The 17,531-nt window shown below is 35.5% G+C and overlaps 2 protein-coding genes across 4 annotated transcripts in view; one reads left to right on the forward strand and one right to left on the reverse strand.

Moving 5' to 3' along the window:
* Positions 1 to 6,865, reverse strand: part of LOC137238487 (putative leucine-rich repeat-containing protein DDB_G0290503) — a 187,784-nt gene extending 180,919 nt beyond the window's left edge. The window contains exon 1 of the mRNA XM_067763537.1: positions 6,075 to 6,865. Within this exon, the coding sequence (XP_067619638.1) occupies positions 6,075 to 6,094 (20 nt within the window). The 5' untranslated portion in view covers positions 6,095 to 6,865. The remainder of the gene's footprint in view (positions 1 to 6,074) is intronic.
* The window catches only part of LOC137238488 (lysosomal acid phosphatase), a 118,857-nt gene that overhangs the window by 25,881 nt on the left and 75,445 nt on the right, over positions 1 to 17,531 (forward strand). For 2 of the 3 annotated variants that reach the window (XM_067763540.1, XM_067763539.1), the window contains exon 2: positions 8,491 to 8,586. The exons of the other annotated variant lie outside the window; for it this stretch is intronic. In XM_067763540.1, the coding sequence (XP_067619641.1) occupies positions 8,491 to 8,586 (96 nt within the window). The remainder of the gene's footprint in view (positions 1 to 8,490; positions 8,587 to 17,531) is intronic. 3 annotated transcript variants of the gene reach the window in all.

The following is a 17,531-nucleotide window of genomic DNA, read 5'->3' on the forward strand; positions in this document are numbered from 1 at the left end:
AATGTTTATTTATGATATTTCCAGGCATGCTTAACCAACGAAACGATATCATTTCGTTACGATAATCAACGTTAATAAACGAAACGAAATGACTTCGTTAAGATCGTGAAATTAACGTTAATTTGACGTTCTTAACGTTAATAAACGAAACAAAATGACTTTGTTTCGTTTATTAACGTTAATTATCGTAACGAAATGATATCGGTTCGTTGGTTAAGCGTGCCTGTCGTAACGAAATGATATCGTTTCGTTGGTTAAGCATGCCTGGATATTTCCAATGGCAATATTGATTGCCCGATACTGTTAGAGTCTTTGAACTTTTATGTTCCATCACGGACTTTGCGCCAATATAATATGTTTGTAATTGAACAGTTTAGATCTAATTACGCACTTAATGGCCCGATCACTCGCGCTCTAATTGCTATTAACTCAATCAATAATAATTATTGTATTGATTTCGCGATATCTCGTCGAAGTTTTAAAAATATGTTATTTTCCATTTTAAATTAAGTTTACTGTAAATAAACCTTATGTTTAATAATGTTTAATATAGTCTGTAAGATTTTTGTAAATCATAGACTGAATAAAGAAATATGAAATATGAAATCACAGCTCAACACAGATGTCTAGGTACATATTTTGTGTCGAGTTGTATGTAGGTATGTAAGTATGTATGCTTAAGGGAAATATGTATGTAAGTATTTATGCTTAAAGTAAATATGTATATAAGAATATGTTTAGAATAATTTAGTATAAATAAGCTGACAATATTTGAATAAAAGCCGCGGTACAATAACATTTTTCATATAGATGCGTTTAACACAAGCTTATGCATTCCAATAACATCGCCACAATCAACCAAGATGTTGCGTTTGTAAATATGAGGGAACTTCAGACTTGGAAATTGAAGTTTATTACGCTTTGCCCATTCACATACAAAATTTCGCGAAGCACTGTTGTAAACATTCTCCCTATACAACATAAAATTAAAGAAAAAAAAACTTTTTTAAAAACAAGCTTTTATTATTGGTTAATATTTATTATTGGTTAATAAAATTAAATTTAAATTATTAAAATTAAGAAATATAACACTTTATAAGTTCATTGTAAACTTTAACGATAATTAGGCTTTTTGGTCTGCGACAAAAAAATTCTATATTGCACATAATTATATATTTTTAACATTAAAACTTTACACCTAAATTATTAAATCATACAGTTTATATCACAGTCAAAATTGTTCTAATAAAAAACGTGTTAAATTTTGATGGTATAATTAAGAACATTTAGGATCTCCTTTTCTTGCTATCGCAATGTAACATGCTTTTGTTAGAACAATTAGGACTGTGATATAAACTGTAAGATATTAATTTAGGTGTAAAGTTTTAATGTTAAAAATTTATAATTATGTACAATATAGAATTTTTTTGTCGCAGACGGAAAAGCCTAATTATCGTTAAAGGTTACAATGAACTTATAAAGTGTTATATTTCTTTAGAGTCAATTTATTGTTTACTTTTTAGTTAATTTTATTAACCAATAATAAAAGCTTATTTTTAAAAAAGTTTTTTTTCTGTAATTTTATTTTTTACTTTTTAGTTACTTTTTTTAACCAATAATAAAAGCTTAATTTTAAAAAAAGTTTTTTTTTCTTAAATTTTATTGTTCATTTTGTCCCACGAGTATAGGACAAAAACGGTCCATCCCCCCAGAGGTCCATTGTAAAGGGATAAGGGCTTCAGTACAACAGGGTTCGCCCTGGTACCCTAAGGCGCAACGTTAGCGATATGAAATTTTTATACACCCTCATATCATTCAGTCCTCGGTGTAGTTCCAATATTGAAATAAAAAATGAACTATTTTTATTTAATAATTAATATATTTTTAATTGAATCGTTAGTAAAAGAATTGAATTTTCACAAGAATCAAAATTTTTGAAGTAACCAAATTCAAAATTGAAAACCAAAAATACATGAATACATTTAAAAATAATAACAAAATTACAAAGTAACATATTGAAAAGTTAAAATTATAAACAAACTCTACAATACTCCCCCTTCAAGAAAAATCAACATCAAACAAATTAAAAGTAACTCTCTTTTTAAGTGTATTGTTAGTGTTGTTTCAATTATTGCTGGTTTTAATCTGTCAATTGGAATAGTTTTAATAGTATCATTGATTTCCAATTTAAAATATTTTCCTTCTTTTTCCACAATTTTGTAAGGTCCCTCATATGGTTGCTGTAATGAGCGTTTATCTATAACTCGAACAAATGCAAATTTACAAGTTTGAAGATCTTTTGGAACATAAATTCCTGTATCACAATTTCTATGATGACTTAAATTTGATTTAATATTCCGAAAATGTTCACGTAAACTACTTAAAATTTCAGTTGATGAATTATTCTCAGCTGATGGAATAAAAAGTTCCCCCGGTAAACGTACATTTTGACCAAAAACCATTTCCGCTGGTGTAGCTGAAATATCCTCTTTGTAAATAGATCGCAACCCAAGTAGTATGACAGGTAACTCGTCATACCAATTTTTTGACCCATCTCTAGCCATTATAGTAACTTTTAGCTGCCTATGAAACCTTTCAACCATACCATTTCCTTGAGGGTGGTAAGCCGAAGTAGTAATATGATGACTACCGAGTAATTTGGTTAACTCTTAAAACAATTTTGATGTGAATTGGCTACCTTGGTCGGTGGTTATTTTCAATGGAACTCCAAAACGAGATATATATTCTTTGAAAAATTTGTTCGCAATTGTTGGCGCTGAAATATCTTTTAGAGCATATGCCTTTGGCCAACGAGTAAATCTATCAATTATTGTTAAAATAAAACGATGTCCCTTCGAAATAAGTAACGGTCCAACTATATCTAGATGTATATGCTCAAATCTATTCTTAGGAATGGGAATTTTGACAACAGGAGACTTTGTGTGACGATAAACTTTGGATTTTTGACAGTTAAGACACTCTTTTGACCAACTATTAATATCTTTAGTCATGTTAGGCCAAAAATATTTTTTAATTATGAGTCGCCGTGTAGCTCTTGTACCAGGATGTGCAATTCCATGCAGCATGTCAAATACCGTCTTCCGTAATTTACTCGGTACAAATGGTCTAGGTGTATCTCCAGAAACTTCACACCAAATATTGAAATTTAATATAGGTATATTAATTAACTTCAAATTTAAAAATTGTATCTTAGATATTAGTTCGTTTAAATCTCTGTCATTTTGTTGTTCGCTTTGTAAAATTTTGAAATTCAGCTCTGTATTGTGTATTGCATTAACCTCGAAAGCTCTAGATAGCGTATCTGCTACAACATTGGATTCTCCTTTAATGTATTGTATGTCATCAGTAAATTGTGCTATAAACTCCAAATGTCTCGTTTGTCTGGGACTCCGTTCTGTTTTTGAATTTAAAGCTGTAGTTAAAGGTTTGTGGTCCGTAAAAACTGTAAATTGTCGTCCTTCCAAAAGATATCGAAAATGTTTTATATTTAAATAAATTGCCAATAATTCCCTATCAAATGCGCTGTACTTAATTTCGGTTGGAGAAAGTTTTTTAGAAAAAAAATGCAAGAGGTTCAATTTTGTTATTATATGTTTGTTGTATAATACCACCAATAGCCGTATTAGATGCATCTACTGTTAAAGACAATTTGGCATCTTTGTTAAAATGATTTAACAATATCGTAGATGCAAATTTATCTTTAATGCATTCAAAAGCTTCATTCGAATTCTCGTCCCATACCAAAGTTTTGTCACGTTTCTTACTTACTTTGTTAATTAGATCATAAATTTTGTTTGTAAATTCTGCTAATTTTGGAATGTATCTATGATAATAATTTACCATACCAATAAATTTCTGTGCCTGTTTAACTGATTTTGGACGTTCGAAATTGCGAATAGCTGATACCTTTTCATCGGAAGGTCGAATACCTGTTCCAGAAATATCATGTCCTAAAAAATCTATATTTGTTACACCAAAAGTACATTTACTTGGTTTAATGTTTAAACCGTACTCTGTGAGGCGTTGAAAAAGGATACGTAAATCTTTTAAATGTTGTTCTTCGTCTGTACTTGCAATAAGTAAGTCGTCGATGTAAGCATATACAAAATCTAAGTCACCTACTATCTCATTTATGAATCGTTGAAAGGTTTGTGCAGAATTTCTAAGTCCGAAAGACATGAGGAAAAACTAAGGCCGAACAACCTTTAAACAAGGCACTTGAGAGACCATCAGAATCTATCTTGACCGACTGCTTTAAATTAATACCACTTGAGATCTCGTCACATGAAATCGACATTGAACCGAAATCCAGAGCAGAATTTAAATCAGATGCAAAGTCGAAAGAAGGGGCATCATCATAGGATGCAAAATTGGCACTAAAATAGTCCGCAAACAGGTTCACTACCGCATTAGGATTTGTAGCTACACTATCTTGGTAAAAGACAGAAGCAGGAACCGAGGAGCAGGTCCTTTAGATTTAATAAAACTCCAAAATGTTTTTGGATTGGACTTAATATTTGTCTCAAAGCTAAGAATATAGTTTTTGTAAAGAAACTTATCCAAGCAGTTAAACTCCTTTAGGTACTGCTGATACTTCTCGTAAAAGAACAGATTCTTGGTCTGACTAAACTTTTTGTAGTATTTGTTTCGGAAATTCTTCAATTTTTTTAAACGCTTAGAATACCAAGGTAATTTATACGGTTTTTTCTTAAAGACTGGAACATGCCTGAAACATAGATTAAAAAGCGTTGATCTAAATATCTCATAGCAAATGCTAATATCTGAGGAGGAAAAAAGATCAACCCAGTTAATTTCCGAGAAAACATGGTTAAGTATAGACATGTCGCACCGTGCAAAATTAAAAGCGATATCATCATTTACAGAGGGTACACAAAACACATAAAACTCAAGTTTAAGAACAATAGTAGTGTGATGCATATCCGACGGAGCAAATGGTGCATGGCATTCGGAAATGTTAAAATTAATATTATCACTGAGGAATATAAGATCTAATATTCTGTCAAGCCTGTTAGTGAAGTTATTGATTTGCAGCAAGTTTAAGCTTAGCATGTTATCTATAAAATAAGTCTCATAGGACTTCAATATATTATTTGGCATGAGGCCCGAACCACAGAAACCCTGAGACCAAGTGACATCACTTAGATTAAAGTCACCTAAAATACATATATGATTATCACCAAGCTTATTAAGAACTACAGATGAAATATTGTCAGCATGAGCTTTATAAAGATCTTCAGAACTATTCGGCGGAATATAAGATGCCATCAAGAATATAGAGCCGGAGTACGTAGAGCCACTAACTTTAACACAGAGTTGGTCAAGTAGCGAAGCTGAATTAGGGAAGCATTATACTTGCGTTGAGCTGCAATAAGTACACCTCCACCTCGAGAACGCCCAGTTTTTTCGGCATCCCTGTCTTTACGGAAAACGACAAACAAATTGGGATCGAAGAATTCGCCATCAAAAAAATCTGGAGTCAGCCAAGTTTCAACAATGACAAAAATATCATACTCTAACTGCGAGCTCAGCGACTTAACATCATGCGCTTTTGTTCTGATGCCAGAAGCATTTTGAAAATAGATATTTAGTTGCTTGTTGACAGGATTAGTATTGCCACTGGCAACTAAGGGCAATTCGATTGCCTTACCTCTTTGGGAAAAAAACGAAATGACCGAACGTTCACCCCAGCAGGCCACAAATCTGGTGATAAAACGGCATCATATAGTGTTTCTGTAACACCAAGCTTAAAGTTGACTTTTGTTAATGAGTCAAGCGGAGTGTCATTTTTTATAAGCCTTTTGCAGGCAAAGTTAGACTTATCAGCCTTCAGATGTCTTACGAGATAACTAATGATATCGTTAGAGGAAACTGATGGCTGAAATGATGATAAGTGCAGCCAACTTATACTAACTACACCCAATTCTGTACTTATATTTGATCCAACAAAATTTGGCTTACGGCGGTTAAAATTTTCGTTGCGTTTACTTTGTACAGAAGGAGTTGTATTAACGTATTAACGTATTAATGCTTACAATTTCAACAGTAGAAGCATTCATGTTGACAACGGTACCAGCAACATTAGATGTTACTTCATTCATGTTAGCAGCAGCGTTTATATTATCAACAGCACCAGCCCTGTAGTCAGGACTGCCGTCAACAGTATGAGCACACTCCGCAACAGTTTGTTTAGAAACAGAGCCAAAAGCAGAATTCGAGAAAGCGTAGGTATTCAACGGCAATTCTGCATTAAATTTAGCAATATCAGCTTTTAAGTGCCTGAGCTCATTAGAAACTGTGTTATTGTCACACAGTGACTGGTACATAGAGCGAAGCTCAATTTGCAAGTCACTAACTTGAGTACGTAGGTGGGTACCTTCAGCTACCGACGATTCAAGCAAACACAAGAGCTTTGCATTATTAGACTTTAGCGAAGTAATTTCTCTCATTAAGCACTTAAGTATTGATTCGACCCTGAACATATTATTAGTATTATTGCTTTTGATTACAGCATCACCATCCGATTCGTTCGAAAAAGTATTGTTTAGAGAGAGAGGCGGTTAGCGAATAGAACTGCGACGCTCACACGCACAAGCATTACAATAAAAAGCACTATTGGATTCGTTTAAAAAGTCGAGATCGGTCTGCAACACACCCACACAAGGCAGATGAAAAAAATTGCAGCACTTAGCACATTGAACCTTTGGTTGAGTGCGATCAACCCTAAGACCACAACTACACGGCATTTTAGGAGTATATATGTAAAAACTTAGAAAATTAAAACAAAAAAGCGCAAGCAAGCAATTACAAAACACGTCCGTATTGCTGCGAGTATGGAACTGAACTGATATCGATACAAAATAGTTACTGAATAACGAAATCGTTATAGTTAACGATTCGCAAAGAAAGCGATGGCAACTGTGGTTAAAAAAGTTAGTGAATTCCACTACTGTTATCACAATACTGACCAATGGCGCACCCTTTACTCACGTTGCCAGGCATGTGACCGTATTGTTCCACTTAGGTACTAACTTCGCTGACGCGGCACACGCGCAACCACCGATCAGTAGTGGAATTCCCTAACTATAACGATTTCGTTATTCAGTAACTATTTTATATCGATATTCGTTTATCGACGATCAGCTGTGTTGTTAAATAAACGGCAAGTAAATTGGCTGCGTTAAAAATCACGATATTAATATTTCTGAAAATTTTAGTTCAAAAAGAAAATAGGAACTTTAATTAAATACTTTCAAACACGAAAAGCTGCTTTATAACATGCCAACCTAATAAAAACGCATTGCGTTTGCGTAGTGCACGCATATAAACACCTTTTTTGCCCTAACCGAAATAGGCATGCGTTGCGACAATGTAAAACATGTGTGCAAACGTCAAACCGAAATGTCACGCAGAACAAAAATTGGAAATCGAGTTGGGTTTTTACGCAGCAAATTCAATTTCGGCTGCTCTCATACAACTTGTATGTGCATGAGACATTTTTGGCAGAAAATGACTTGCGTGCGTTTATATTAGGTTGGCCTGTAAATTAAATGGCATTTGAGTACTTGGCGTACGTTTTATCACAGGATGAAGAATTACTAAGTCCATTGCCAGTGGAGAGACACATTCTTAGAGAAGTAGATAATCCATTCCACTTGAATGCAACGGAGTTTCGAAAGCTGTACCGACTAATCCCAGACTTGGCTCATGATATTATTTCTCGACTTGGTAGTCAATTAAGGGGTACAAGAATAACTGCGATATCAAAAGAGAAAAAAAAAAAGAAATTAATACCGCATTTACTTACCTGGAAGAAATCGTTTGGAGGCGAATCGTCCGTCTGAGCTATCGTTCGCAATACAGAATGAAGCCTTAAGTTAGTGAATAGTACAATCGATAAGGCAAGCGACAAAATCGTTAATTAAAATCTCGACAAATAGCAGCGTTATAAGTTAGTGAATTCCACTACAGGTCAGGCATCGAAATTATTGAAATCATGGGAATTGCTATATAAGCAATTCCTGTCTACACGCGCAAGCCTCCGACTTGGGAAATGTGGGAACTGCAACCTCAGCATAAGTAGTTAGCAGTAATGGGTTAGCTAATAAGTTAATTCAGATGTTTAGTTCAGTTAATTTTGGGACGTGCAAGTGGCACGCAATAAATTATTATTTGTCCAATTGAAGTTGTTCGTGTTTTTAGTTTTAAATAAATCAGTATCGGTGAACAGTGGGTTCGTCGCACCTTTAATTTTTTATATCTCTCGATACACGAGAGATTAACTTCCATGAATAAAGGTTTGAACAACCCGAATGGCTTTTATTTGTGTGTCTCAAGATATACATATATTATATTATAGTTCTCAACTTAAGAATTTGACTTTTACCACGCGTGTTTGCGTTAATTATAACATTACATGATATGAATTATCATGTTATTTAATATTTATAGGTTTTTCGGCATGGTGAAAAGACCCCAACTTCATTTTACCCTAACGATCCTTATGCACTTCATGATTGGCCTGGAGGCCTTGGAGCTCTGACACAGGTAAGAAAAGAAGGCTGCATAATAACGTTATTTCTATCAGAAAATTTAAAAATACTTTTGTTTTAATTTCATTATAAAAAAAAAATATTAAAAATTGTTTGCTTATATCAAACAAGCATTTGAGCATTGTTAATTCATACAAGTGAATTCCTCGATTGCCATTCTTACCTGTCAAATAATAGCTGACAGGGAGAAGGGCTGTCGCGAATGGCCAGAGAATGGAAGAATGGTTTGTTTTTTGCTCGCGGTTACCCTGCAAAAATCGCGAGTACTCCATGCATGCATGTATGGAGTACTCGCTATGGACCAAGCGAGTGCTCCAAATTAACCACAATTCATACAAAAAATATGGTCCAATTAACATTGCGATGTCCTAGGACCGGACCATATACTCCAGCGCCGCATTACATCAGAGTAATCCATGGAGTACCCACAGTCCAATAAACATTGTGTAGTGGTTACAATCGTTAAAAACGAGCAATGATCGGATGTATTATTGTTGTAATATTGTTAATCTAAGTTACATTACCCTGTATATGAAATTTAGCAAGTAGATGGCACTGTAATGTATATATGTATGTACATCATACTTTTCGCCCATGCCGTTACACTATTTTTTTTTTTTGCAAGTCAGCTGCGCAGCGCACCTTAATAATTTAGTATTTGCTTTTGCTGAGACAGCTAAATAAAAGTCTTTGTAAAACCGTAAGAATTACTAAGTAACAAATAAACAGTTACTTCAAACGGACTAAGCAATCTTCTTTTTCTTTTTCTTGCCGAGAAAATACTGTAACAGGTTAAGGTACCAGTTTACGCAAGTTATAAAAACAAGAAAATGAATAAAAACCTACAAATAAGAATTCTCCACGTGTTGCATTTTTATACTCAGTTGAGCAGAGCTCACAGAGTATATTAACTTTGATTGGAAACGGTTGGTTGTACAGGTATAAAGGAATCGAGATAGATATAGACTTCCATATATCAAAATCATCAGGATTGAAAAAAAAATTGATTGAGCCATGTCCGTCCGTCCGTTAACACGATAACTTGAGTAAATTTTGAGGTATGTATCTTGATAAAATTTGGTATGTAGGTTGCTGAGCACTCATCTCAGATCGATATTTAAAATGAACAATATCGGACTATAACCACGCCCACTTTTCCGATATCGAAAATTTCGAAAAACCGAAAAAGGGCGATAATTTATTACCAAATACGGATAAAGCGATGAAACTTGGTAGGTGAGTTGAATTTATGACGCAGAATAGAAAATTAGTAAAATTTTGGACAATGGGCGTGGCACCACCCACTTTTAAAAGAAGGTAATTTAAAACTTTTGCAAGCTGTAATTTGGCAGTCGTTGACGATATCATGATGAAATTTGGCAGGAACGTTACTCCTATTACTATATGTATGCTTAATAAAAATTAGCAAAATCGGAGAACGACCACGCCCACTTTAAAAACAATTTTTTTTAAGTCAAATTTTAACAAAAAATTTAACATCTTTACAGTATATAAGTAAATTATGTCAACATTCAACTCCAGTAATAATATGGTGCCACAAAATACAAAAGTAAAAGAAAATTTCAAAATAGGCGTTTTCATTTAGTTTGTATAGGATACTTTTAATGCCATAAGTCGAACAAAAATGTACCAATCCTTGTGAAATTTGGTAGGGGCATTGATTCTAGGACGTTAACTATTTTCTGTGAAAAAGGGCGAAATCGGTTGAAGCCACGCCAGTTTTTATAAACAGTCGATCGTCTGTCCTTCCGCTCGGCCGTTTACACGATAACTTGAGCAAAAATCGATATATCTTTACTAAACTCAGTTCACGTACTTATCTGAACTCACTTTGTATTGGTATACAAAATGGCCGAAATCCGACTATGACCACGCCCACTTTTTCGATATAGAAAATTACGAAAAATGAAAAAAATGTCATAATTCTATACCAAATACGAAAAAAGGGATGAAACATGGTAATTGGATTGGTTTATTGACGCAAAATATAACTTTAGAAAAAAACTTTATAAAATGGGTGTGACACCTACCATATTAAGTAGAAGAAAATGAAAAAGTTCTGTAGGGCGAAATAAAAAACCCTTGAAATCATGGCAGAAATACTGTTCGTGGTATTATATATATAAATAAATTAGCGGTATCCAACAGATGATGTTGTGGGTCACCCTGGTCCACATTTTGGTCTATATCTGGAAAACGTTTTCACATATACAACTACCATCACTCCCTTTTAAAAGCCTTATTACTACCTTTAATTTGATACCCATATCGTACAAACACATTCTAGAGTCACCCCTGGTCCACCTTTATGGCGATATTTCGAAAAGACGTCCACCTATAGAACTAAGCCCCACGCCCTTTTAAAATACTCATTAACATCTTTCATTTGATACCCATATCGTACAAACATATTCTAAAGTCACCCCTGGTCCACCTTTATGGCGATATCTCGAAAAGGCGACCACCTATAGAACTTAGACCCACTCCCTTTTAAAAAGACTCATTAACACCTTTCATTTGATACCCATTTCGTACAAACAAAGTCTAGAGTCATCCTTGGTCCACCTTTATGGCGATATCTCGAAAAGGCGTCCAACTATAGAACTAAGCCCCACGCCGTTTGAAATACTCATTAACACCTTTCGTTTGATACCCGTATTGTACAAACGCATTCTAGAGTCACCCCTAGTCCACCTTTATGGCGATATCTCGAAAAGGCGTCCACCTATCGACTTGTTATTTACAGATAGTAGCTCTATATCATGTTTAAAATTAGAAGAGTTTCAGATTTCAGATCATGAAACGATTAAATTCAAAATCAAATTACATAAACTATTTCAGATGAGAACGAAGAGAACAATAATTTCCTGGGAAAATTATACAAGCGACAGCCTTGTTAATGAATTACGACAGCTTAACTACACTGACTTTGAAAATCTGAGCATCGAAAATAAGGTAACATTCCTATATAATACGCTATCAAGCGCAGTGACCACCCTGACATACTCTAAAGAAGTCAGTGTCAAACTTATGAACAAGTGGTATGATTTTGAGCTAGCTAACTTAAATAAACGTAAGCTAAATCTTTACAAGATCAGCCTATCCACTGGAGAATGGAGTGCATATTATAGTGCAAAACGCCAATATAAACGGCTAATTAAGATAAAAAAAAGCCAAGTACATGGAAAACAAAATCAACCATACTGCTGGTGATAGTAAGGTCATGTGGAAAAACTTAAAAAATTCCATAAGCATGGCTAAAGAAAACGATGGTATTAAAAAAATTAAAATAAACGACCAACTCTACACAGAGGAAAATGAAATAGCGCAGTCTTTGAATAACTATTTCATTGATAGTATATTGGAGATTAACATGAATATTCCTACTTCTTTTAGTAATGAAGGTACTATAGATGAGCTAAATGGCCCTAATGTTTTTAAGTTTCAGAAAGTATCCACTTCAGAAATAGTTGATATAGTAAGTAAGTTCAAAAATAAAATTGGAGGGAAGAAACTTTTGTCGGAAGGAGTCGTTAAAGACTCCATAACGTATACAGGTTTTTTCTATTCTCAACTTGTTAATGAGAGCTTAGATAAAGGTCTAGTTCCTAGTTTATGGAAATCTTCTATAGTTGTGCCATTAGAAAAAGTTAAAAATACCAGCAAAGCTGAGGAGATAAGACCTATTAACACGTTACAATGTGATGAAAAAATTTTGGAAACAGTGGTAAAAAATCAGATGGTAAAATATTTAGAAGATAATGTAATTATTATACCTCAACAATCTGGTTTTCGAAAGAAACATTCCTGTGAAAGTGCTTTGAATTTGGTTGTAGCTAACTGGAAAGAAGACTTAAGCAGGAAAAAACACATATTAGCTGTGTTTTTGGATTTAAAACGTGCATTCGAGACGATCGACCAAAACTTAATGCTGAAAAAGCTTTCTTACATTGGCGTTTCTGGTATAGAACTAAAATGGTTTCAAGACTTCCTAATTAACAGATACCAAAGAACAGTGATTGGAACATCCGTATCGGATAAAAGGGAGGTACCTGTTGGTCTACCTCAAGGGTCTGTGCTGGCACCCATACTGTTCAATATATATATTAATGATATAACTAGCTCCATTAAGCACTGTGAAATAAAATTGTTTGCTGATGATACATTGCTGATGATACATTGCTGATGATAAGTGGGAACAATATTACTGAAATATATGCTAAGCTGCAAGAAGATCAAAACAGCGTATATGGTTGGTTATGCGTAAACAGACTAAAAGTGAATGTCAATAAAACGAAATTTATGGTTATATCTAGACGCAATTTTCAAAACAGTGAGCTACAAAACTTAAATATAAATAACGAACTAATTGAAAAAGTCAGCACCATAAAATACTTGGGAATAAAAATAGATGATAAGCTGAATTTCAACGAGCACGTGGATTATACGGTAGGAAAAATAGCGAAAAAGTTATATTTTACACAACGAACCTGCAAATATTTAAATAGAAGGTATATAATCATCGTCTACAGATCTATAATCGAACCTCATTTTATTTATTGCCCAACTATATTTTTCGAGCTTTACTAAAATGCGTAAAATGCCTACATTCTACACAAGCACAACACTTTGTTCGCATGATCTGGAAGTCTCCCATCCATAGTACTCCAAGGTAGGACATAGATGTAACTATTCTAGATTGCATAGTCCAGAAGACAATTATAAACATGTAAAATAGATTTAAGTTAGGCTAAGGAAAGCCGTAATAAATAAATAAATAAAAACTAAGGATCACTCCCTTTTAAAATACGCATTAACACCTTTCATTTGATACCCATATCTTACAAACAAATTCTAGAGTCACTCTTGGTCCACCTTTATGCCGATATCTCGAAAAGGCGGCCACCTATACAACTACCACCACTCCTTTTTAAAACCCCCATTAATACCTTTAATGTGATCATATCGCACAAACACATTCTAGAGTCACCCCTGGTCCACCTTTAGGGCGATATTTCGAAAAGGCGTCCACCTATAGAACTAAGCCCCACGCCCTTTTATAATACTCATTAACACCTTTCATTTGATACCCATATCGTACAAACACATTCTAGAGTCACCCCTGGTCCATTTTTATGGCGATATCTCTAAAAGGCGCCCACCTATAGAACTAAAACCCACTCCTATTTAAAATGCTCATTAACCCCTTTCATTTGATACCCATATCGTACAAACAAATTCTAGGGTCACCCCTGGTCCACCTTTATGGCGATATCTCGAAACGGCGTCCACCTATGGAACTAAAGATCACTCCCTTTTAAAATACTCATTAACACCTTTCATTTGATACCCATATCGTACAAACAAATTCTAGAGTCAACCCTAATCCACCTTTATCTCGATATCCCTAAATAGCGTCCACCTATAGAACTATGGCCCACTCCCTCATAAAATACTCTTTAATACCTTTCATTTGATACCCATGTCATACAAACACATTCCAGGGTTACCCTCGGTTCATTTTCCTACATGGTGATTTTCGCTTATGTTGTCACCTTAGCTCTCAACTGAGTATGTTATGTTCGGTTACACCCGAACTTAACCTTCCTTACTTGTTTCTTTTAATATGGAACTGGCAAAACACATCAAACCTCTGACTGGCGAAGCAGATTAGCCAATCTGGAAAAGGAAGGTGCGAGATTTGCTAGATTACCATGAAGCTGCTCTAGATGCAATTGACGGCAAACTGGTGAAACCACAGCCATTGGAAGAATGTGCATCAGAAAGTGAAGTCAAGAAACACAAGCAGGAGAATGATTTGTACCGAAAGGCAAACAGTTATGCAAAATCCATGATTTTGAGTTCAGTAGCAGATGTCGTTTATCAGAAAATAATGGACAAAGAGACAGTGCACGAGGCGTGGGAAGCACTTAAATTGAATTTCGAAGCATCGTCAAAAGATCAACTGTTTAAAATATGTACAGAATTTTTTGCGTTTGATTGGAGTAATGGCGAAGATGTTTCGACGCACGTTGCTAAGTTAAGAAACCTATGGAACGAACTAAATAATGGTTTGAGATTAAAAGATGAGAACGAACTTCCCGGTCTTATTCTAGTTTGCAAATTTTGCCTAGTGACTTCGAGAATTTCAGATCCAGTTGGATGCTATTGTCGAAGAATGAATAAAGAACGTTTGAAGAACTGATTACGCAGTTATACATGTACGAAAGAAATTTTAAAAAGGCCACTGGGGCCATCACCGGAGAAGCACTTCTTGCGAAAAGCGGAAAATTTAAGCCAGAAAGAGGATCACAAAGGTCAAAAGGGAACGACATTTTTAACTATTGCAAAAAGAAGGGACATTGGGTAACCACGTGCAAAAAGTGGATTGCTGATGGACTACCGCCAAAGAACGCCCCTCAGAGCAATGCACTAGTTACCAATGTAGCCCTGTGTAGCATCAGTGAAGATATTCATCAAGTGGAGACCAGTTTATCGGGATGGTGGATTGACAATGGAGCCACAAGGCATGTAACGAACTGCCCTGATCAATTCGTCGAGTTCCAAAAATTTCGAAATCCCCGTCTCATCATCGCCGCTGGAAAAGATGCTCTCAAAGCTGTTGGAAAAGGAACTATTCAAGTTACATCATTTACTGAAGACAACACAATAAAGATGACCTTAGCTGAAGTCTGGTATGTTCCAAAATTTTCTAAAAATCTCTTTTCAGTTTTAGCAACTCAAGACAGAAATGAAAATAGCAGATTTCACTCGACTTCAACCAAATGCTGGCTGGAGGTAAATGGGAAAACGGTGCTGTGCGGAAATCGTGAGAGAGGCGGAACTCTGTACAAGGCAGCTATTGAACCATTAATTGCTGAAAACGTAGAGAGAGTCAGTATTGCTGAAGCAGGAAGCTCGACGCTGCAGTTGTATCACGAGAGGTGGGGTCACCAAGACAGGCGACACGTAAGAGATATGCTCAAGAGAGCGTTGGGCATCACAGTTAAGCTAGAACGAGAAATATGTGAACCCTGTGTTTTTGGCAAAGCACATCGTCTACCGTTCGGCACTGCAGCAAAGGTTAAGAAGGCAGGCGAACTTGTTTCCACTGATATTGTAGGCCCATTTTGTGAATCGTTTAGCAAGGCACGATTTCTAGTTGTTTTCAAGGACGACTACACCAAGTTTCGTTATGGTTTTGCAATTAAACAAAAATCAGATGTGAAAACTGTTTTAAGGCAGTTTATAGCACATGCAAAGTCTATTGGGCACAATATTCAGGAACTACTTAGTGATAACGGCGGAGGGTTTGATTGCGAAGAAGTAAAAAGCCTTCTAGCAGAGAACGGAATCGTACATAGACTAACAGCGCCATACACACCACAGCAAAATAGCGGTAGTGAGCGAGAAAATCGAACGATTGTCGAGATGGCAAGAACATTTAAGTTTTCAAACTGTGAAGCTAAATTTCCAGATGCACTATGGGCGGAGCTAGTGACGTCAGCTATTTACATTCTTAATAGACCCGGGAAAACATCACAAGAAGGAGTCAGCCCCTTCGACCTATGGATGAAGAAGAAACCAAGAATCAAGCACTTGCGCATCATTGGGTCCTCATGCTATGTGCATGTACCAGCTGAGAAGAGAAAGAAAATGGATAAGAAGGCAGAAAAAGGATTCCTAGTGGGGTATGATGGAGATGAGCGGTATCGAATTTACATTCCGAGCAATAACAAAGTAATCCTATCGAGAGATGTTCAATTCCACGAAAGACCCAAAGAATGTGAAAGTGTAGTCAAGCTGCCACTGAAGGACACTGATGAAGACGATCAAGATCAAATACAAGAAGATGAAAGTGACGACGATTTTGGGACAAAGACCGATGAAAAAGATGACAGTGAGCCACTAAACGGCGCTGAAGAACAGTCTGGAAATGAAGAAAGTGACTTTGAAGAACAAGCGCTGCAGACACCAAGAATATTGAGGGAGAGATCGGCCTTAAAGCAGCCCAAACATTTTGAAGATTATGCAATGATTGTGGAGGAAGTTCACAACCAATTGACAGAAACACCTGATACTTTTGAAAATGCTCTGAAGAGTGAGGATTCAGTAGAGTGGAAGAAAGCCATGGATCGCGAAATTGCCTCGTTAAAAGAAAATAAAACTTGGACTTTAACAGAATTGCCATCAGGTGCAAGAGCAATTCCATGCAAATGGGTCTTCCGAGTTAAGAAAAATCCGGATGGAAACATTGACAAATATAAAGGAAGGTTGGTCGTTAAGGGCTTCAATCAGCGTCAAGGCATCGATTACAGCGAAACCTTCAGTCCAGTAGCGCGAATGAGCACAATTCGTTCAATACTTAGCATAGCAGCAAGTGAGAGAATGCATTTAACACAATTTGATGTATCAACAGCCTTTTTATAGAGTGAGATCTATTTATGAAACAGCCAGAGGGGTATGAGGACGGAACCAACAAGGTATGTAATTTCAGAGAAGCCTATATGGTCTAAAGCAAGCACCTAGATGCTGGAACAAACGTTTCGGAGCTTTTCTTGAAAAGTATGGATTCAAAGTTAGTTGCGCTGATCCATGTTTGTATGTTCGAGAAAGATGTGGTCAAAAACTCATACTTGTGATTTACGTAGATGATGGTCTCCTAGCCGCAACAGATCCACGTGAGATGGATACTTTCATTGGAGAATTGAAAACAGAGTTTAAAATAGTCTCAAATGAAGCAAACTACTTTTTGGGGCTTGAAATTGAACAAAAAGAAAATTTTATTAAAATAAGTCAAAAATCATATGCAAAGAAAATTATAGAACGTTTCAATTTTTCAGATTGTAAACCAGTTTCAACTCCAATGATCAAAGACGCAGAAACTTCCAAACCAGGGAAAGATGACAAAGCAACAAA

The sequence above is a fragment of the Eurosta solidaginis genome, chromosome 1, assembly GCF_040869045.1.
Source record: "Eurosta solidaginis isolate ZX-2024a chromosome 1, ASM4086904v1, whole genome shotgun sequence".
Taxonomy (NCBI): domain Eukaryota; kingdom Metazoa; phylum Arthropoda; class Insecta; order Diptera; family Tephritidae; genus Eurosta; species Eurosta solidaginis.